General features: G+C 35.8%; 1 protein-coding gene across 4 annotated transcripts in view; it reads right to left on the bottom strand.

Moving 5' to 3' along the window:
• The window catches only part of st3gal5 (ST3 beta-galactoside alpha-2,3-sialyltransferase 5), a 47,904-nt gene that overhangs the window by 3,867 nt on the left and 21,252 nt on the right, over positions 1 to 22,785 (bottom strand). For 3 of the 4 annotated variants that reach the window (XM_067390769.1, XM_067390766.1, XM_067390767.1), the window contains one exon: positions 12,354 to 12,691. In XM_067390769.1, coding sequence (XP_067246870.1) covers positions 12,354 to 12,625 — 272 coding nt within the window. In that variant the 5' untranslated portion in view covers positions 12,626 to 12,691. Of the gene's footprint in view, positions 1 to 12,353; positions 12,692 to 22,079; positions 22,311 to 22,785 lie in introns of those variants that run through there. The other variant, XM_067390768.1, reaches the window with a different exon arrangement.

Here is a 22,785-nt window from a genome sequence, read left to right as displayed (position 1 = left end):
AAATCTTAAGACCAGGGGAAACATTACAAGTATTCGCTTTTTGCGCTGCTGGATTGTAACTAGATTGTAAGTTCTGCTTCAAAATGCCAAGAGAAGAAAAAGGAACAAGAGACAAAAAATAGAGAGTAGGTAATTTATTGAAAACTGCATTTAAACTCAAACAGGCTGTTCATCAGCTGATCAAAAATTTAAGACCATAGCCCAAAAAAAACCCACAATACAACTAAAAGTCTCAAAAAAGGACTCAGTAGTGAGTAGCCCCACCATTCTTGTTGATCACTTCAAACACTCGTTTTGGCATGCTTGATGCAACTGTTTCCAGGAGGCTGATGGGAACAATGCTCCATGTGGCGAAGATGGCTTCACGAAGGGCATCCATGGTCTGGAACTGACGTCCGTTTTTGTAAACTTCTCTTGCCATCCATCCCCAAACATTCTCAATGGGATTTAGATCAGGGGAACATGCAGGATGGTCCAAAAGAGCAATGTTATTCTCCTGAAAGAAGTCCTTCGTCAGGCGGGCGTTGTGAATTGCAGCGTTGTCCTGTTGAAAGACCCAGTCATTACCACACAGACGAGGGCCCTCAGTCAAGAGGGATGCCCGCTGCAACATGTCCACATAGCCAGCCGCCGTTTGACGCCCCTGCACAACCTGAAGTTCCATTTTCCCATTGAAGGAAAAAGCACCCCAGATCATTATGGAGCCTCCTCCACTGTGCCGCGTAGAAAACATCTCCAGTGGGATCTCCTTGTCATGCCAGTAACGTTGGAAGCCATCAGGACCATCCAGGTTAAATTTTTTCTCATCAGAGAATAAAACTTTCTTCCACCTTTCAATGTCCCATGTTTGGTGCTCCCTTGCAAATTCCAAACGGGCAAGTTTGTGGCGTGGGAGGAGACGTGGCCTTTGAAGACGTTTTTTGTTCTTTAAGCCCTTCAGTCGCAGATGCCGTCTTATGGTTATTGGGCTGCAGTCAGCATCAGTAAGGGCTTTAATTTGGGTTGAGGATCGGCCTGTGTCTTCACGGACAGCCCGTAGGATCCTCCGGCTCAGTGCAGGTGAAATTTTTTGGGGTCTACCACTTGACTTTTTTGTCCCATAACTTGCAGGATCTTTTAAGAAATGTAAAATGACTGTTTTACTGCGTCCAACCTCAGCAGCGATGGCGCGCTGCGAGAGCCCTTGTTTGTGCAGCTCAACAATCCTGCCACGTTCAAAGAAAGAAAGCCTTTTTGCCTTTGCCATCAGGAGATCATGACAGTGTGACTGTATGAAGGACAATGACATGAAAGCCAAATTTTTGCACAGATTTGAACTTTTTAAGGCTATGGTCTTAAACTTTTGATCAGCTGATGAACAGCCTGTTTGAGTTTAAATGCAGTTTTCAATAAATTGCCTACTCTATATTTTTTGTCTCTTGCTCCTTTTCTTCTCTTGGCATTTTGAAGCAGTACTTACAACCTGGTTATGATCCAGCAGCGCAAAATGCGAATACTTGTAATTTTTCTTCCGGTCTTAAGATTTTGTTCAGGTGTGTATATACTATTTTTGGCAGCTGTTACAGAAACATTTTTACAAAAAAATTCTGATTTAATTTTGAGATTTGAAGTATTAGATATAGCTTAGATATTTGCAGCACTACAATAACACTAATAATTCTTAATTTCTGACATGCAAAATCAATCGGTAGTTAGGCTATTAATAGAATAACGAGACACAACCCTTTACATTCAATCGCGTTTGGTCCCATTTATTTATACACGTTTACCTCAGATTTCATTAGATAGAATATAATCTGTGCTGTACAGAGGGCTTCATAATTACCAAGGTCAGAAAATGTAGTTTAGGTGGGTACGGGGGCATGCTCCCCCGAGAAAATGTAGATTTCCCTGGTGTACATATGTGCATTTTAGGACGTTTTACGGCCAACAAATGGGATAACAATTGCTTTAAAACCATGTCAACAAATGCATGCACAGTTTTGAGGCAGCTTTAATCGCATGTTTGGTAATTTCATGGCTTAAAAGAACACCGACGGCCATTACTCGTACAGTAGTTTCTTTTGAACTTTATTTAAGCTATAATAAAGTAATTATGCAGCGCGCGCCGGCGCATTTGCGCATGCAACTCTTGAGTGCGCGCCACGAGCACAGTATAACGGCTGATTGGACAGTCATGTTCATTTTTCTGAGTTTTACTAACATCATCTGATCGCAGTTCACTGTTGTTCAACTGAAGCTCACTCGTTGTCACATGCACCTTTTCTGCGCTCGTTTGACTTGCGCCTGGCGCTGAGGCGAAGTCGGAATGCGCATCTGAAAAGTGTCCCGTTTGTTGTGGTGGTAAAGAGACAGTTCTATATAAACGCAGCGTTTTATTTGGCGATATTTAAAAAAAAAGATTTTGGTATTTTATATGCTCTGTTGGTGGTTTGTGGAGTAGCATCACCCAGGGGGATATTTCTTTTTTTATCCCTACCGGGGATAATTCAGCAGAGGCAGGGATACATAGAAATCCCCCCGTCCCCCCTACAAATCGCACCCTGTGTATATTTATTTGCTTTATTTTCCCCTTCATTTCCCATATTTCTTTATCTAATTAATATTCTTTACTTTATGACTGTATTTCTGTAACCTATTTCTGTAAATGAGCGTCTGTTTTCTCTTGTAGCCCCTCGTGCCTGTGACAGCATTCGAATTAATTCAGAGTTTAAGTTTAAAAAATGTGTTACTATTTTAGAATATTTTGTTTATTATTTGTATATAACCTATGAAAGCTTTATTTATGATTTTATTTTATTTCTGTAGGCGCACAGGAATTTTACAAGGAGTTCATTTACGGGAATAATATATATATATATATATATATATATATATATATATATATATATATATATATATATATATATATATATATATATATATATATATATATATATATATATATACCACCCTTATTTTTCATTCTTAATTAAAAATATTATTATGGTATTGTCCATTTGTGATAATTCCAGGTTGCGCAGGTTGTTTACACATTTAACTCGTGGCCATGAGAAATTATGTCGTTCCCTCAACATATGATCTCGAGGCCACGACTTTACATCGCGTGGCCACGGCATAAGGATGTCGTTACCTCGACAAAATGATCTTGTGGCCACGACATATTATCACGTTCCCACGAGTTTATATGTTGTGGCCACGACAAAACTAAATGAACCGAACATGTCCCCTCCCGGTCACCGTATTAACTGTCCAATGACAGTGAGTGTTACAAATGAGAGAGGATTGGCTCTTCAAATTGAGGGGAAAGTTGATTGGTTGCTCCCACGTGTGTACTGTCCAATGGCATTTTACCACTCGATTGACAAATGGATAAAGAAAAGCATTTGGCAAACCGACAAAGAAAAGCAACTGGTAAATAGAGAAAGAAAAGCATTTGCCAAATTCTTTTTAAAAAAAGCGATTTAAATGCGCATTTAAAATGATTTACTAATGAACTTTTTATTGTTTTATTGATCTACATTTTAAAAATGAATTAAATATCCCATTTCAAATTTGTCTATTTATTTATACATTCAAAAAAGATTTTTCAAATTTATTGTTTTATTGTTTTATTAAACTACATTTAAAAACAGGACTTAAATAAACAACTTTAAATATGTCTATTAATTTGCCCATGTAAAAAGTGAATCATTTATATACATTTTTATGTTTGAATTATTAAATTAATTAATTGATTCTTCTTTTTATTTTTAAGTGGCACCCCTGGTCCTCCATACAAAATATGCTTCAATGATAATGGATTTTGGAACAAAGGGCACAAAGGAGGATCTTAACCTATTAACAGAAACATATGCGTTCGTTTGGAGTGCCCTATTTGACAGCATGTGTAAATAACATTGTCCCAGCGATTTTCAAACTGAACACGTTTTGCACCAACCACAGGATTGATTTTATAGTTTGTTTGTTGTATATTTATCCCATTCAATTGGCCATTACTTACAAATGTAAGCATTTATAATAGGTCTGAGGGTGGAATTGGCATGGTACCCAACAAAAATAGACTTTAAAATTCTGTGTCTCCAAGGACACTAAACTATTTAAAATCTCCATAAATGCTGGGTGTCAATCTAAAGGAAACTATATTAATTTTCAGATTTCAAAGTACATTTTATTAATAAAATTATGGTTCAGTGTTGTACAGAAAATAGGCTTGAATTGAGGAACCAATTAAGCTTATAAAATGAAGGAAAGAAGGCTACCTATTTATTTTAATAGAATTAGTTCTATTATGCGGTTTTATTTAGAGTTTATTTACAATAACCATTGTTAATTCCCAGGATGTTTTGCATATGGCTGGAAAAGAGAGTAAATATTGAAGTATTATTTTATGTGCTTTGAGTGAAGGGAAATATCTGTTAATGTTTAATGTTCAGTTATGTTTGACATTTGAAAGAGTTTCTCTTATGTTATGTTGAAGTTTTGACTGTTACCACAAACGTGGGCTAGAATGACTGTTTTTCAAAGTGGAGGCTGGCCTGACCACAGTCTCATAACAGACATCTTTTACTGCTCCCGCTGTCTCAAACGTGTTGTATTATGAGCAAGCGCACTGGCAGTGTAGATAAAGACTAATTTGCCAGTGGTTTCTTAAAAAGCCACAAGTTGTACACAACTTGATGAAACATTAAGCACACATACATCTGCAAGATAAATATCTGTTGAAAATCGCTTCACCTGGAAAGCATCTGCTGTTTTCAAACATCTGACAGATGTCCTTAAGACGTCCGTTTTACATATATTCTAAATCATAAACAGCTTAAAGACATTTTCTAAACATCTATTTAACAGGAAATTGCAGATGAGCAAACACTCTATAACAGTGGTCGGCAATAGGCGGCCCGTGGGATTTGCTAATTCATTCCCTCGATTTACTAAAATGTTGCACGATTTATCATTTCGTTCCCTCGATTTATAAATCATGTGCATGATTTATAAATCGAGGGAATGAAATAGTAAATCTTGCACACGTTTTAGTAAATCGAGGGAACTAATTAGTACATTGTGCGCACAATTTTATTTTTTTTTCTTGCATGTCATGTGCGGGGCTCCGTACAGATAAGACACACCGGCTTTGCATTCACAAAACCAGTTGGATGAACACATAGTTGTCTGCATCCTTCTTTGTATGCCCTATTTTCGCTGTCAACTTTCCTCATTGGACTCTTTGATACTGCCATTTTCTCTCACCAGCTAGCTAAAACGTTAACATCACTCTGCACACGACGTAATAGCGTATATCTCCAGCACGTAAACAATTTAAAAAATGGAGTTAGTACGTGAGAATGCCAAGGAATAATTCTGAGTGTAAAAGTAGGCTACGTCGAATAATTATTACAATAAGTTAGGCTCCTTCGTGTAACAAGCAAATTAAAATGATACTCATTCACAATATGGAAATAAATCCATTAACAAATTCATTATGAGCATGACTCAAACATGCCATTAATGGGCTTATTAAAGTCCGCTTTTATTTTTTTATTTATTTTTTTATTTTTATCCATTCCACATCTCCCACATATGTGTGTTTTAGCAAGGGGGTCTGTGTTGCAAGTTGGTGAATGAAGATACTTGCCAGGTTGTGAGTCATTACTCTGCTTTATTAATTTATCTAGTGTAAAACCTGGACACCGCCACACAAATGTGGCTTTTTGTTAAAGACTGTCATACTACAAGATTTAACACAGAGTAACAGCTCAATACCAGTTACAAAAGACACTGTAACAGTCTGTCACAGGCAATTCTAGCTGCATTTTTTTATCAATTAGCCTAATTTCTTAAAAAAAAAAAATCGTAAAAATTTTCTAGTTTTCTAGTATTTTCTAATTTTCTAACTTAATTGCCGACCCCTGCTCTAAAAAATACGTCTTTCAGATGTTAACACACATCAAATAGATGTCTTCGAGATGTATGTTTGCTATCAGGGTTCGACAACGTAAACTGTACACACTCATACCTACTTATTAGAAACATGACTGCTTCAAAATTTGTGTATTCAGTATGGGTATGCGCAGTTTGCGTTGTAGAACGAAACGTCAAAGTTTCGGTTGACTGATGATGTTCGATGTCCCAAACAACCTCTATATTCTCATTTAGCAACTTGTTAGTAACGGCCTTTTATATATATATATATATATTATATATTATATATTATATATATATATTATATATATATATATATATATATATATATATATATATATATATATATATATATATATATATATATATATATATATATATATATAAAGCTTTAAAGATGCCATAGAATTGAAAATTGAATTTACTTTGGCATAGTTGAATAACAAAGAGTTCAGTACATAGAAATAACATACAGTGAGTCTGTATACTTTGTTTATGCAATGTATTATAGAGTCGCAAGCTTGGGGGCAGGGAGCGCAAGCATTTAAGGGGAAGCACACCAAATCGACGCATATGCCCCAAAATAGGCAGTTAAAAAAATGAATTAAAGGTGCCATCGAATTGAAAATTGAATTTACCTCAGCATAGTTGAATAACAAGAGTTCAGTACATGGAAATGACATACAGTGAGTCTCAAACTCAATTGTTTATTCCTTCTTATGTAAATCTCATTTGTTTAAAAGACCTCTGAAGAACAGGGGTCTCATTTATAAAGTGTGCGTCAAGTTTGTTTTTATAGATCACAACCTTTGCGCAGGAACTGGCGTACGCACGTTTCCAGCCCCATTTGCCAGTTCCTGCGCAAAGGTTGTGATCTATAAAAACAAACTTGACGGAAGAATGTGCGCACCTTTAAGCAAACTTTGAGCCGTGCGTATACGCACATTCTGGAGACAAAAGTGATATGAATTGAGATAGTAGATGCTATTTTCGATCACTTTTCCAGTGACACGTTGCATGTTTTCTTTTTAAAATACTTTGTCAGTGACGCGCCGAGTCAGACAATTGTATTTACACTGCAATAAATAAGTAGGCCGATCTGTTTCCACTAAAAATAGCCTATAAACTTCCTAAAAGATATGTTCACCTCATCAGCAAAACTGCATAAATTTGATTTGAATTGCTTAAAACTATTAAAATACTATCTGGCCAGTGGAAATGAATGAATCAACTCTATCCTAAAACCTTTATCTGAAGTATTTTATACAATTTTGTTTTTATGGATATTTTGATATATTTATTCTAAAACATAAAGAGGATATTGGATGATCTTTATCAATATAATGTGTGGCACAAATGGCATTTATAGTCCATATCTAATATTTTCCAATGTCTTGTACCTTTGGGGGTGTTAACCGTGGTGTCACGTGGATCGGAATATGTATGGAAATTATATGCAGATGAGGTTATGCATAGTAAAACTAGGCGTCATAAGCTCCATATATGGTGATGTTGGGGAGGAGACAGGGTGGAGATGGACGTACGCACAATCTTCCGCTGACTGGGATTTATAAAGGGATTTGTGCGCAGGTTCTGGCGTACGCATGGTTTTATAAATCAGATTTTTTTGTGCGTACGCAGAATCTAACATTTGCGCGTACGTACACTTTTAGTAGGGATCCTACGCACGGTTTTATAAATGAGACCCCAGGTGAATATTTTTAGTCATATTTGTAAATTGTCTTTCTAAATGTTTCATTAGCATGTTGCTAATGTACTGTTAAATGTGGTTAAAGTTACCATCGTGTATTACTGTATTCACGGAGACAAGAGCCGTCGCTATTTTCATTTTTAAACACTTGCAGTCTGTATAATTCATAAACAACTTCATTCTTTATAAATCTCTCAAACAGTGTAGCATTAGCCGTTAGCCACGGAGCATAGCCTCAAACTCATTCAGAATCAAATGTAAAAATCCAAATAAATACTATACTTACGCGATTAGACATGCTGCATGACGAACACTTTGTAAAGATCCATTTTGAGGTTGTTTATGCAATGACAGAGTCGAGAGCTCTGGGGGGGGGGGCTGGAGAGTGCGAACAATTAAAGGGGCAGCAGCCCTAAATCGGTGCATTTCTAATTATGCCCCAAAATAGGCAGTTAAAAAAATTATTTAAAAAAAAAAATCTATGGGGTATTTTGAGCTGAAACTTCACAGACATATTCAGGGGACACATTAGACTTATATTACATTACCCAGCCCTTGGGCTAAAAACAACCCAGAATTTACACATGTATGTGAAAGGAGAATGTAAGTGTGTGAGAGTAGAAATGTGTGTATGTGAAAGGAGAACGTAAGTGTGAGTGCCAGAATGAATTATGGCTTATAGGAACCACTTGCAGAAAATGCAAGAAAATGTGAATAATTTTAACAAAAGAGAGATCATACAAAACGCATGATATTTTTTTATTTAGTAGTGTCCTGAGTAAGATATTTCATACAAAAGATGTTTACATATAGTCCACAAGACAACAACAAAAAAAGCTGAATTTATTAAAATAAACCCGTTCAAATGTTTTCCAGCATCTTTTGCATATTTGAACCCTTTCCAGCAGTGACTATGATTTTGAGATCCATATTTTCACACTGAAGACAACTGAGGGACTCAAACACAACTATTAAAAAAAAGTTCAAACATTCACTGATGCTCTAGAACAGTGGTTTCCAACCCCATTCCTGGAGGCCCACCAACACTGCACCTTTTGCCTGTCTCCTTTGTCTGGCACACCCATTTTAGATCTTTGGCTGCATTTACACTTCGCCATTAACATGCGACCTGTATCTGGATGTTGTCCACATACGCATTGAGAAGACAAGTGTAAATGTGTTTGTGATCGAAATGTTATCCGATCAACATGTCCTGGTTCGGAGGTAGTCGAGGACGCATTGTGATCGGATCTCAGTGTAATGTAAACGCAATCCAGCCATCGTATCTACATTCAGAGGGTGATGTCATCTAAATCCCTGCCCAGTCTCTCCGCGTGGCTGTCAGAAAAATAATGGACATACGCAGTTTTGACAAGAAATTAAACTTCTTTGTACTTTACAATAAACGTCTATCTTTAAAAGTCTATCTTTATCGTTTATTTAGACTTACATGATACCTTGTGCACCGGCGCGTTTTCAGTTTTTTTTTCACATTGCAGCAAAACAGACTTATAATACTCTGTCATTTTTTGTCATAGAGACATAAGTAATATATCAATTGAAACTATAGAATGTCTTCTTTTATTTGTATACACTCAGAGTAAAAACAAAATGTTGTGCTTTTTGCAAAATAAAGAAAACTAAAATAATGTCTGTCCTCTCCCTCTGAACAAAGTTTAATCTGATAGTTCTCAGAAAATGAACTATAACTTAGTGAATACTAATCACAAAAAAATTAGACTTATGTCTAAAAAAACGTTAAATGTCAGGTTTTAAATCGTGTAAGTCAAATCTAAAACAAAAATTCAGTGTTTATGGAATCTGTATGAAAAGAGACATGTCAGAAATCCGTGATTCAGCTCATTATCTGCTAATGCGGCCACGCCCACGGAGCCAGCACTATTCAGAGGCAATACCTGCATACATAGTCTCAATCGTGTATACATTGTCTTGAAAAGTATCTGGATGTTAAAGCCATGGTTAGCGAGCTCTGGAAGATAAGCCGTTAGTTCCTGGTTCTTCTTCTTCTTTAGAATAATTTGAGGACTAAATGTGCACAGAGAGCGCCCTCCGGCTGCAAGTATGAATTGAAAACACCAGCGCTCATAGTGATAACAATGAATAAAGAATAAATATAACTCCTCTGTATATAAAATTGACAAACATATGAGTATCCATCAATATTTCTCCAAATGTGAATGCTTTTAAACTAAAAACCTATTTTCAGACTGTTTGCATCACAGAAATACATTATATTTTAAAGAATATAATAGAATAACATTATTTTAAATTGAGCTGAGACATGATTACGGAGGGTTTTTTTCACAGCCTACCTGACTGAAAGGCCTCATTAATATGCAGCACCATTAGAGGTTCTTTATGCGATTCTTTTGTCTTCAGGTGTAAATCACCCATTATTCATGATGATTCACACCTCCACGCATACTGTGTTTCTTGACAAAAAGTGTCTTACAAAAACTAAATCAATATACTGTTTTATATGAACAAGTAGGCATTATAGTTTTTACATAATTTTGAAGCAAAAACTCTAGCCTACAACCCCCAATACCCAGAAGTTGTTTCAGTCTTGTAAACACAGATTTAATATATATTTTTGGCCTTATTTCAGTGTCTTAATTGTTTTGTTTTTTCAATAACCACGCATAAACGTTATTCCTTCAAAAACACAAACATGTGCATACATGTTCCTCACATATTATGGCAGCCTAGTTTGTGCTGAATACAGTGTAATGACACCTTTGTCATTATGTTTATGAACTGAAAAAAGCAAAAAATATCAGGGCATGTCAAAACTTCTCCAAGCCCCAAATCAGCCTCAGACTCCAGAGGGTTAATTGTGCAACATTATCTAAATGAGGCAATCGCATATTTTTTTATTGTTTCAGTTTATTTCCAATATTGCATGTTTAACTTAACTTTAAACCTGGATCATGTGACTTGTTTAACATGATCAACCCAGTTATTTTTCAACTCTGGAAGTATGTTTTCATTTAAAAAAATTAATTTGATCTAAGACTGGTTGCATTGGAAAGTAAAGTAGCCATGAGTGAAAGCAATAAGACATTGTTTAATTTGTATCATCTCTTATCTGGTTTCGTATAGCCTACCCTTGTTTAGTATTAATTAATTCTCTTTAATGTGATGTGCATTTTTTTTATTTCTTTAATACAAAGTGTTCGGATTCTGCCGTTACATATTACACAAACGATACAAATGCTTGCGTGCTCCTTTCAATCCTGAAATGCGTTGAAATATTTTTTTTCACCAAACAAGATTAATGTTGGGAAATTTAAATTGGTAGATTAAGTTCTCTATTTGTGATCAATTGTACTTTTGTGGAATAAATCACAAAAAATCTGTGCTGTGTGCACTGCATTGATAGGCTAATGTGAAATTTTTTTTTATGCTATGAAGCCATTTGAAGCGTCTGCCTTTCAAACGCGCCTGATTTAAATATTGTGCGGGAAACAGAAATCCGATCAGTTACCCAGATACAGACGCCACTTAATGTGAACAAATATAAATGCGCTGTGTCCTGATTGCTAATGATCTGATCTGCTTGATCAGATCACGGTGATTGCATATTAATGCCAAGTGTAAACGCAGCCTTTGAGTCACTATTAATGAGCTGATAACCTTAATCAGGTGTGTTTGATTGAGGAGATATGCAAAATGTGCAGTGTTGGTGAGCCTCCAGGAATGTGGTTGGGAACCCCTGCTCTAGAAGGAAACATGATGCATTAAACCTTTGAACATGATGATGTCGTCCAAATTGTTCTTATTTTGTTGATTTTTCTTTTTTTCTTTTTTCATTTAGTACTCCCTTCGGAAGCAACAGAAGATACTTGCATGTTTCCCAGAAGACAAATCAAATACAATTTACCTTGATCTTCAAATTCCAAATGTTTTCACCCCCGTCTGTTAATGCATCATGTTTCCTTCTGGAGCATCAGTGAATGTTTGAACCTTTTTTAATAGATGTGTTTGAGTCCCTCAATTGTCCTCTGTGTGAAAAAATGGATCTCAAAATCATAGTCACTGCTGGAAAGGGCTCAAATATGCAAAAGGTGCTAGAAAACTGAAGAATTTGCAGGACCTGGAGGATTTTTCTGAAGAACAGTGCCCAGTTTAACTGCTCAGAACAAACAAGGGATTCATGAACAACCATTACAAAACAAACAAACAAACAAACCAGTCGTAGATAATCCAGGTAACCACACACAGTATTTAGAACCATAAATTCAGCCTTTTTTTGTGTCTTGTGGACTATATGTAAACATCTTTTATGTAAAATTTCTTACTCAGGACAATACTAAATAAAAAATAACATGCATTTTTATTTTTATATATATATATAAATATACATATATATACACACACACACACTTCTTATTATATAATTATACTTGAAATATTTAGAATGTATTTGGCTGCTAATGGCTGTTTGGCTGAAATTATAGTTACTCTGATTTTGGAGGCAATTATAGCCATTTCAGATCATAATATATATAAATATATATAACAAAACTATATCATCCAGCCCTAGAGGTCCTTTAGCTAATATATATATATATATATATATATATATATATATATATATATATATATATATATATATATATATATATATATATATATATATATAATAATTTTAAATTAATAGGAGCAGGCACACAAATTAATAGGAGCAGGCTCTCACCTGATGATGACATTGAACTGATTAAGAAGATGTCCAAGTCCTAATCCTTTCAGTATCCCTCCATTTCCAATCACTACACATCGACGACAATCTCGCCCTCCATGTCTCACTTCAGAAGAGGCTGGTAGGAGGTTCAAGATTTCCTGAAGCTTGTTCTTCAAATCCATGAAACCAAACGGTGGGGGATACTGGAATATTTTATCATTTAAATGAGTGTTCTTGTTCAAAAAGGGCTCAACCACTTGTGTGGAGCTGTGATGTTCAGCTTCCATTCTCTGTCGGGCAAAAGACGGTCTGCATTCTTTGGCCAGTATCTCTTTGACATAGGAATGGATGTGCTGTAAGTGAAAATACAGTGCTTAAAGCAAATTCGCATTTCAACACAAATTTGAAAACATTTATTTTTACCTTATACATAACAGCAAAAATAATAATTTCATGTTTTGGCAATCGGGAACAGGCAGTAGTCAGGTTTAGATCAAGCGGCAACCTCCCCCTTTCTCTCGTGAAGCCAATACGGAAGTAACTTAAACTGCGATTCATCGACTGGCTGCTAGGGACAGGCTCCAAAAGAGAGCAGAATCTCATAGAGTCCCATGTTAAATTGGCCAAGTTTATAGCAGAAAAAAAAAATGTTTACAAGTTGGTTCAAATTGTGGTTTTGGTCTATACTGCTATTTTTGCCCTTCATGACAACTCTGAAGGGGGGTGAATTTTTTTATAACTTATCCGTTTAAATTATATTAAGCCTTAAAGTTCTGCATAATTAAGGGTGTGGTCACTTGAGTGACAGGTAGATTGCGCCGCTGTCTGTGAGCCATCATGTTACCTCAGCTGCCGCTGAATTTGGCATCTCAGCCGTTTTTGTGCTTTTTTTTCTCTCGATTATTTTATACAATTATAAAATATGGCTTGCTGCATAATATTCGAGACTGATGTGTGTATCTGTGTGTGTGCATGGGGAAGAGACACAGAACACACGTTGTTGGATCGTGGCATTGGCTGAAAGTTTTGATTGCGAGATTACAATGACAATACCAGGAGGATATACAACTCTGACAGCACTGCTTGGATATTATAACTAACTACTGCTGCATAACTATATAACTAAAACTGCTGCACTATTTTGAAAAAAAATATACTTTGGACATACTTTGTTTTTTAGATACGATCGTATACAGTTTTAAAAAATAAAGGCTGCTCAGATTGCATCCTTTCTTGAAGAACAATGACAGAGAGCAGATCATTCAGAAGAAATGTGAATTTTTTTTTTTTTTTTTGCAATGGACATTTATATTTTACCCAAGTGCCACAGATTGGATTCATCTCGCGATCTCTATTTCATTATACAAAGTATGAAGTCCCATTTGATGTTCCATGTTGTTATTTGCACACCCAACACTACTGGTGTTGGAGCATGTAACGTTATATCTTAAAGAAACACTGTAGATTGACGGTAAACCTTTAGAACTTTCTGATGATAAAACTTATCTTCATTAATAATTTAGATAGTATCTAGATCTAGATAGATAGCTCCTTTGCTTGCTAACATGGTCACGTCGAGCTAGGCGGGCATGGTTTCAGCAACCAATCACATCAGCTCAAACCACCTCCCCGCCTCTTTGCCCATTTTCAGTTATCCGGGAATGACGTGCGGTGACGAGCAGCTAAGATGTCATTTAGGCGTCAAAACTGCTGTTCAGAACTCTATGGGTGACGTCACGGACACTACGTCCATATTTTTTTTACAGTCTATGGTTTAGATCCTACCTAAACGATTGCTATCACTTGGTGAAAATATCTGACCGAACAAAAGGGGGTAATTTATGATGTTCCACAAGGATCAAAGGCCCTGTTCTCAGTTTGAACATGCTCATTTAACCCTGTAACGCAAAGAGGCAAGGGAGAGCAGGATGCAATTGCAACAAATATTTTTTAAACAAAGATCAAAATTAAAAACAACAAAAAAAACAAACAAAAATAAACTCAAACACCAGGGAACCAAAGAAAATTTATTTATTGCCATTTTCCTTATTAGGAAACAAATAATACAATTTCATGATTTAAAAAAAAAAACACAAAAACAAACAAAAATTTTTTATTTTTATTTTAATGTTTGTATCCCTCAGGATACGTTGCGCCTTTGGGGGTATAAATCCATTGAAAAAAGAATGCTTGTTTGTCAACATTTTAGCCTTATAACTTAAAGTAAACATTCTTTGTAAAATTTTGTTAAACATTAAGTATGATGCCTATTTATGTATATATTAGCCTACTGTATCATATTTAAAATGATGCATTAAGAGCCAGGGAGTGTGAACTTTTGAACAGGATGAAGATGTCCAAATTTTTCTTATTTTGTTATATATATTAATTTAGTACTGCCCTTCGGAAGCAACAAAAGATACTTGCATGTTTCCCGGAAGACAAAATTAAGTACAATTTACCTTTATCTTCAAATTCAAAAAATTTATATACATACATATACAGTACAGTCCAAAAGTTTGGAACCACTAAGATTTTTAATGTTTTTAAAAGAAGTTTTGTCTGCTCACCAAGGCTACATTTATTTAATTAAAAATACAGTAAAAAACAGTAATATTGTGAAATATTATTACAATTTAAAATAACTGTGTACTATTTAAATAAATATGACAAAGTAATTTATTCCTGTGACGCAAAGCTGAATTTTCGGCATCGTTACTCCAGTCTTCAGTGTCACATGATCCTTCAGAAATCATTCTAATATGCTGATTTGCTGCTCAATAAACATTTATGATTATTTTCAATGTTGAAAACAGCTGTGTACTTTTTTTTTTTTCAGGATTCCTTGATGAATAGAAAGTTCAAAAGAACAGCATTTATCTGAAATACAAAGCTTCTGTAGCATTATACACTACCGTTCAAAAGTTTGGGGTCAGTAAGAATTTTTTTTATTTTTTATTTTTTAAAGAAATTAAAGAAATTAATACTTTTATTCAGCAAGGATGCATCAAATCAATCAAAAGTGGCAGTAAAGACATTTATAATGTTACAAAAGATTAGATTTCAGATAAACACTGTTCTTTTGAATAGAAAATTCATCAAGTAATCCTGAAAAAATATATTGTACACAAATATTTTGTACAATTGTACACTAATGTTTCTTGAGCAGCAGATCAGCATATTAGAATGATTTCTGAAGGTTCATGTGACACTGAAGACTGGAGTAATGATGCTGAAAATTCAGCTTTGCCATCACAGGAATAAATTACTTTGTGAAATATATTCAAATAGAAAAGAGTTATTTTAAATTGTAATAATTTTTCACAATATTACTGTTTTTACTGTAATTTTAATTAAATAAATGTTGCCTTGGTGAGCAGAAGAAACCTCTTTTAAAAACATTAAAAATCTTAGTGGTTCCAAACTTTTGGACTGTACTGTATACACACATACATATATATATATATTTATATTACACACACACACACACACAAAGCCCCATTCAATATAGCTAACTAAATGATACGTTAGCATCTAATGTAGTCCCAAAATGACCTGTGTGGTAAATTTGTTGTAGAATGAAATGTTTTCTTTAAAAGAACTGTTGGTAACGCTTTAGATTACAGCCCGGAAAGTACCACATAATTATAACGAATTTACAGCATAACTTTCGATAATTATAGTGTACCTATAACCCAGCTGTGGTAACTCGGATCAGTCTACAAACACGTTGAGTCATGTCATCCTCTACTGGCATTGTGTCCTGTTTCATTTGCCACATGTTCAGCATAGCTCTCTCTGTCAGCAACGAGGGATTTACATGTCATAAATGTAGGGAAATAGCCAGGCTGACAGAGAGAATCTCAGAATTAGAGACACGCATCCAAACTTTAATTGAGGATAGTAAGAATGCAAAGGCTTCAGATGATGTTTTGGATGCGACTAGCTTCGTGAACTCTGTACATTGTTCGGTTCCGGCTGTAGATCCCGCGCAGCAGGGCACTTGGGTAACTGTGAGGCAGCCTAGCCGTGGAAAACACCACTCTTCCGTTCCAATAAGAACATCAAACAGGTTCTCCCCACTCAGTGACGCACCCACTGAGAATCCTGTTGAAAGTGCCCTAGTAATAGGCGATTCTATTACATGGAACGTGAAAATAGAGACACCAGCCACCATAGTCACATGTTTGCCGGGAGCCAGAGCACCTGACATCAAAGTAAATTTAAAAGTGCTGGCTAATGCTAATCGTAAATACTCTAAAATTATTATTAGTGGTGGGCCGTTATCGGCGTTAACATGCTGCGTTAACGTGAGACTCTTATCGGGCGATAAAAAAAATAACGCCGTTAATCTATTCTCAAAGTTGGGTTGGGAGCTGGGTCTATACTACGCAAGCTATGATGGCTTTCACCTTGATATTTTAGCACGGAAGTATACCTAGCTGATTTGACCCTTCGCAAAGACCCGCCACCCTTGAATTGTGCTGAATGACACATAACAGAAGTGCTCTCTCTCTCTGTCGCGAGCTCGATCAGTTCTCCTCGCGCCTGAATAGTCAAATACATGTGCACACAGATGTCTAAATGTCCTTCATGTGGAGTATCTCATGTGAATAGTCGGTATGGCTTAAGTAGACGTAAACAGGTGAGTAATAACTGAATATACGTCAGTTACGTCCATGCATTCAGCTGCCCAATTAAATAGGTCATTAATGTTAATCAAACAACAAAAGATGTTAAAGGAATGTAGGCCATATGTTAAACCTACTGTATCTGAAAAAATTGTTTTTGTAATTTGCTTCTTTGTTCTTTTATATAGCCTAACACAAATAACTTATCTCATATAAGCCCATGCTCATATTGTCCACCTCTTGCCCACCTGTACATACCATATACTGATATACAATGTTGTCTTGATTTGGGTGGTCAATCTGCATTTAAAAGTTTGAAAGGGTTTTAAATCTTCTAAATCAAGTAAAATTACTCAAAATAAAGTAATTTAAGCATAACAAAGTCAACTTTAATCATATAAAATGTAATTTACCAACATCAAAATTGTGGCCAGTGAAAATGCTGAGTGGCTAGTAACTTTGGAAAACCACTAGCCACAGTGGCTGGTGAGCAAAAAAGTTAATGTCAAACCCTGTTCGTGACAGATTGCTGTAGCCCCTCAGCTCAAGAGGCTCGTAAACCGATCATTTCTTACGAGTCCACAGCATCAAATAAACATGAATGAACATAAGAATCAATGTCGTTTTAAATGCGGAAAGATGTCAATATACACAATTTTTTTAAGTTTAACTCCACCGAGGTTAATCTTCTAACTCCTGACTGCTTTGTTGTACAAAATAGTGGATTACTTTGTCATTATTTGGGTAGCACACATATTCTGAATGTCTTCGGCAGAATTCAAATGAGCCATTTTAATCTAGATTAATCTAGACAGTGAGATTAATCTAGATTAAAAAAAAATAACCTATGCCCACCACTAATTATTATTCACGTGGCACTAATGGGCACTAATGATGTTTGACTTCGCCAGTCGGAGATCACTAAAATTAACGTTAAAGAGGTGTGTGAACTCGCAAGTACAATGTCAGGAGAAGTAATTTGCTCTGGTCCCCTTCCTGTTCGTCGGAGTGATGAGATAGTTATCACTCAATGGCTGGCTGTATAAGTGGTGTCCGCAAAATAATATAGGTTTCATAGACAATTGGAAAAGTTTTTGGGACAGACATGACCTGTTGAAAAGAGATGGTATTCATCCCTCCTGGGATGGTGCTGCTCTTCTCTCTAGTAATATAGCACATAGTCTTAGAACTGAAACATGACAAACTGGGGCCCAAGTCAGGAAGCAGACAGACTGGCTAAACCGACCGTCTGCTTGCTGCCTCAAGTTACAGAAGTCAGATAATTCCCAGCACATAGAAACTCTTACACCTAGATATTATCACATAGTGAGACTGTGTCTGTACCCCGAATTAGTAAAAACAAAAAACTTCCAAACCCATTTAATGGTAAAAATTGAATTGATGTTCAACAAATAAAAAATAGAGACAATGATAAACAAATGATAAAACTTGGGTTGTTAAATATTAGATCCCTTTCTTCAAAATCACTTATTGTAAATTATATTATCACAGACAATTATCTAGATGTGATGTGTTTGACAGAAACTTGGCTAAAACTGGACAATTACATTACTTTAAATGAGTTTAGCCCTCAAGGTTATGATTATCGACACAATCCTAGTCAGAAAGGCAAAAGGGGAGGTGTTGCTGTAGTTTATAGTAATATTTACAGTATTAGTCAAAAGTCTTTCAAATATAATTCCTTCGAAGTGATGATACTTTACGTAACATTATGTAAGTTGACATTTGTGCTGGCTACTGTATACAGGCCACCAGGACACCATACAGACTTTATCAAAGAATTTGCTGATTTTCTATCGGAGTTAGTACTAGCTGAAGATAAAGTCCTTGTTGTTGGTGATTTTAATATCCATGTAGATAATAAAAAAAGACTCATTTGGATTGGCATTTGCAGACATTCTAAACTCTATGGGTGTTAGCCAACACGTGTCAGGACCCACTCATTGTCGTAATCATACTTTAGATCTAATATTGTCACATAGAATCGATTTTGATGCCGTTAAAATTCTGCAGTAGAGTGACAACATCTCAGATCATTATCTAGTCTTGTGTATACTACATTTAGTCAAGGTGGCGAAACAGCCTCCCTGCCATAAATATGGTAGAACCATCACTTCTACTACTAAAGATCGATTTATAAATAATCTTCCTGATCAGTTTCATCGCCTTAGCATACCAGACAGCTTAGAAGACCTCGATGTTGCAACAGAAACTATTGCCTCCGTCTTTTCCAGCACATTAGACTCAGTTGCTCCTTTGCGTTTAAAAAAAGATTAAGGAAATTAATCTAACGCCATGATACAATGAGCACACTCGGACCCTAAAGGTAGCAGCCAGAAAAATGGAGCGCAGCTGGAAGAAAACAAAACTAGAAGTATTTCGCATTTTGTGGAGAAAGAGAATGATTGAGTACAGAAAGGCCTTAGAATCTGCTAGATCTGCCTATTTTTCAAAACTTTTAGATGAAAATAAACACAACCCTAGGTATTTATTTGATACAGTGGCTAAATTAACAAGAAATAAAGCTTCAACTTTTGATATTTCCAAAGAGCACAGCAATGACTTTATGAACTTCTTTACTTGCAAGATTGATGATATTACAGAAAAAATTGTAACCATGCAACCGTCTACTACAGTATTGCATCAGACAGTGCATTGTAGTGTCCCTGAGGAAAAATTTAATTCATTTACTGCTTTAGGAGAGGAAGAATTGTTTAAACTTGTTAAATCATCAAAATCAACAACATGTATTAATCAATTAGTCAATAGAGAATTAGTCAATTACAGGCCGATCTCAAATCTCACTTTTCTGTCAAAAATACTAGAAAAGGCAGTATCATCACAACTATGTTCCTTTTTAGAAAGAAATAGTATCTGTGAGGATTTCCAGTCAGGATTTAGACGGCACCATAGTACTGAGACTGCTCTCATTAGAGTTACTAATGATTTGCTCTTATCATCAGATCGTGGTTGCATTTGACATTATTGATCACAATATTCTTTTAAACAGACTCGAAAATTATGTTGGCATTAGTGGAATTGCATTGTCATGGTTTAAATCATACTTATCTGACCGTTATCAGTTTGTAGTAGTAAACAAAGAAATGTCATATCGATCACAAGTTCAATATGGAGTACCGCAAGGCTCAGTACTAAGACCATTGCTTTTCACTCTGTATATGCTACCCTTGGGAGCAGTGGCGTGCAGTGGTGTTCTGAAATGAGGAGGCACATTATTTTTTTTATGATTCATTGTAAATTCATGTGCATTACTCTTAATCTTCCTTGTTAAATGAACATTACTTTACAGTACATCAAAAAAGAAAAAAAAAGAAACCAAATACAATTCTATTTTGTAATTTTACATTGACAATGTAATGTTCTTTTTATCAAAACCAAGTCAATCTCATCAAGTTAGTGTTTTAAGCATTTCTACATTCATTCCAAAATAATAACTAAAGGCAATAATAATTTAAACAATATATTTTATTTATTTATTGCGGTTTTTCTTTTTAATTGTCAACCTAGGATATTTTGGATCATCAGTCATGCTCTGTAAACAGTCTGTCACAGACACGAATTGTATTTTTAATTTCACCAAGCTGATTGCACTAAAAACCCCCGCAGTCATCATGCTTTCAGTTCATTTCAAGTTTGATTTTGATGTGACATAAAGCAGTGATATCTAACTGTGATCTGTTTACTTACTTTTCAGTTAGTCTTCTGATTGGCGCCATTATCTGTTCAGTCAAACCAACGCGCGGAAAGCGCATGTCAACGAGAGGCGGGATTTATCGCACAAACCAATCATATCCAATCATAACCAATTACATCCAATCATAACGCGATGGAGACATTGCCTCCACTCACATGACTTTCCCCATTCATTCTCAATTACCCCCCACAAAACCCACTGCACGCTGGGGTTCTGATGATTTTCTATGGATTCCTATGAGAGGAAAGGGAGGCATGACTCCTGTGTAACTTTACCTACGGGTGTCGCTGTTGGGCAGTGTTCCTTAAGAAATACGCGTGACTTGCGCTCTTTTTAATGTCATAATTTGTAATATTTGTGTTGTTTTATATGTAATATGGATTATTTTCTCATCCTATTTTTTTTGAGGAGGCACTGCCTCCCTTGCCTACTCGGAGGAAACGCCCCTGCTTGGGAGATATCATTAGGAAGCATGCCGTTAGTTTTCACTGTTATGCTGAATGATACACAGCTCTATTTTTCTCCGTGCCCTGACGAAACTTACCAATTTACAAAATTAATGGAATGCATAACTGATATAAAAAATTGGATAACCAGTATTTTCCTACTACTAAATTCAGAAAAAAAAACAGATTCTAATTTTTGGACCAAAAACTTCTTCACATAATAACCTAGAATACTGTCTAACACTTGATGGCTGCTCTGTCAAGTCTTTGTCATCAGTTAAGAACCTGGGTGTGCTCTTTGATACCAATCTTTCATTTGAAGGCCATGTTACTAGCTAGTCTTTGCTAGTCTTTATGTGAGACCAAGGACCTGCGCCTTGACACGACCACAATACAGCCCTGAAGTATCAGCAGAGATTGAGTCAACTAGATCATCCACTGTGAAGGCCTCATCAACACGGCAACCAATGGCACAGTTCCTCAACAACCGTCCATACTGCCGTGATGAATACAATCTTCAACTGGATGGAACTGAAATAAATACTGAATGTTGCGATCCTTTTGGACTTATGATAGCAACCGGAATCGTAACAATGCACTGTTCGCCAGAGGAGAACTGGCCGCCAGATTAAGCCTGGTTTCTCCAAAGGTTTTTTTTTTTTCTCTTTTTAACACCTATTTGCCACTTGTTTGCCAACTGATGTCACCTGTTGGAGTTTGAGTTCCTTGCCGCTGTTGCCTATGGCTTGCTTAGTTGGGGACACTTGACAATTGACTTGACATCTGATATTCAACAGTGCTTTGATCTGCCTGCATTGACACTATTCTTTAAGAGCTGCTGTGCAGCCAAAATAATGTAACAGTTATCAATGTAAAGCTGCTTTGACACAATCTACATTGTAAAAAGCGCTATATAAATAAAGCTGACTTGACTTGACTTTCGTTTCTCTTGCTTGGCTTCCTCCTCCTCTTGTTCCTCTTCTTCTTTTTCTTTCCACTGATGAATCTTAAGAGGGAATGTCATTTGCTATTCTGTATTAAGAGAAAATACAGTACACTGGAAATGTGCTCAACGTTTACTCATCTTTTACCCTCATGCTTAGTTCTAAAATACTGACAGTATAAATAATTTGTTATTTTCCTGGTTGTTACCCCTTTATTCCCAAGACTTAACATATTGTTCCCCTATACTTACACGTACTTACTTTATAGGTGCACTATAATTATCGAAAGTTACACTGTAAATTCGTTGTAATTGTGCAGTACTTTCTGGGCTGTAATCTAAAGCATTACCAAACTGTTTTAAGTTAAGTGGAATTTTTAGAATTATTGTATTAGTTTTTGCTTAATTATTTTATGCTCTCAATTATTATAATAATATGCTTATGGTGTAATCTGCCATGTAGCAATGTCCTTTGTGTGTATGCTTTCGTGAAAATACAGAAATCTGTATAAATACGGAAAAATAACCTTCCTGATTACTATTAGCCACACTGGCACAGTGAAATGATTAATGGACAACTGCAGACTTTGAACTCAAACTTTTGAATGGTTATTGAGCACTTGGTCATAACAAATGATTGAACTCCTTGAACTTTTTTTTTTTTTTTGGTAGATTTAGTCATGTTAGAGTG

Source organism: Chanodichthys erythropterus, chromosome 1 (genome assembly GCF_024489055.1).
Source record: "Chanodichthys erythropterus isolate Z2021 chromosome 1, ASM2448905v1, whole genome shotgun sequence".
Classification (NCBI taxonomy): domain Eukaryota; kingdom Metazoa; phylum Chordata; class Actinopteri; order Cypriniformes; family Xenocyprididae; genus Chanodichthys; species Chanodichthys erythropterus.
The sequence above is the reverse complement of the archived record's forward strand: the minus strand, read 5'-3'. Positions and strand labels throughout refer to the sequence as shown.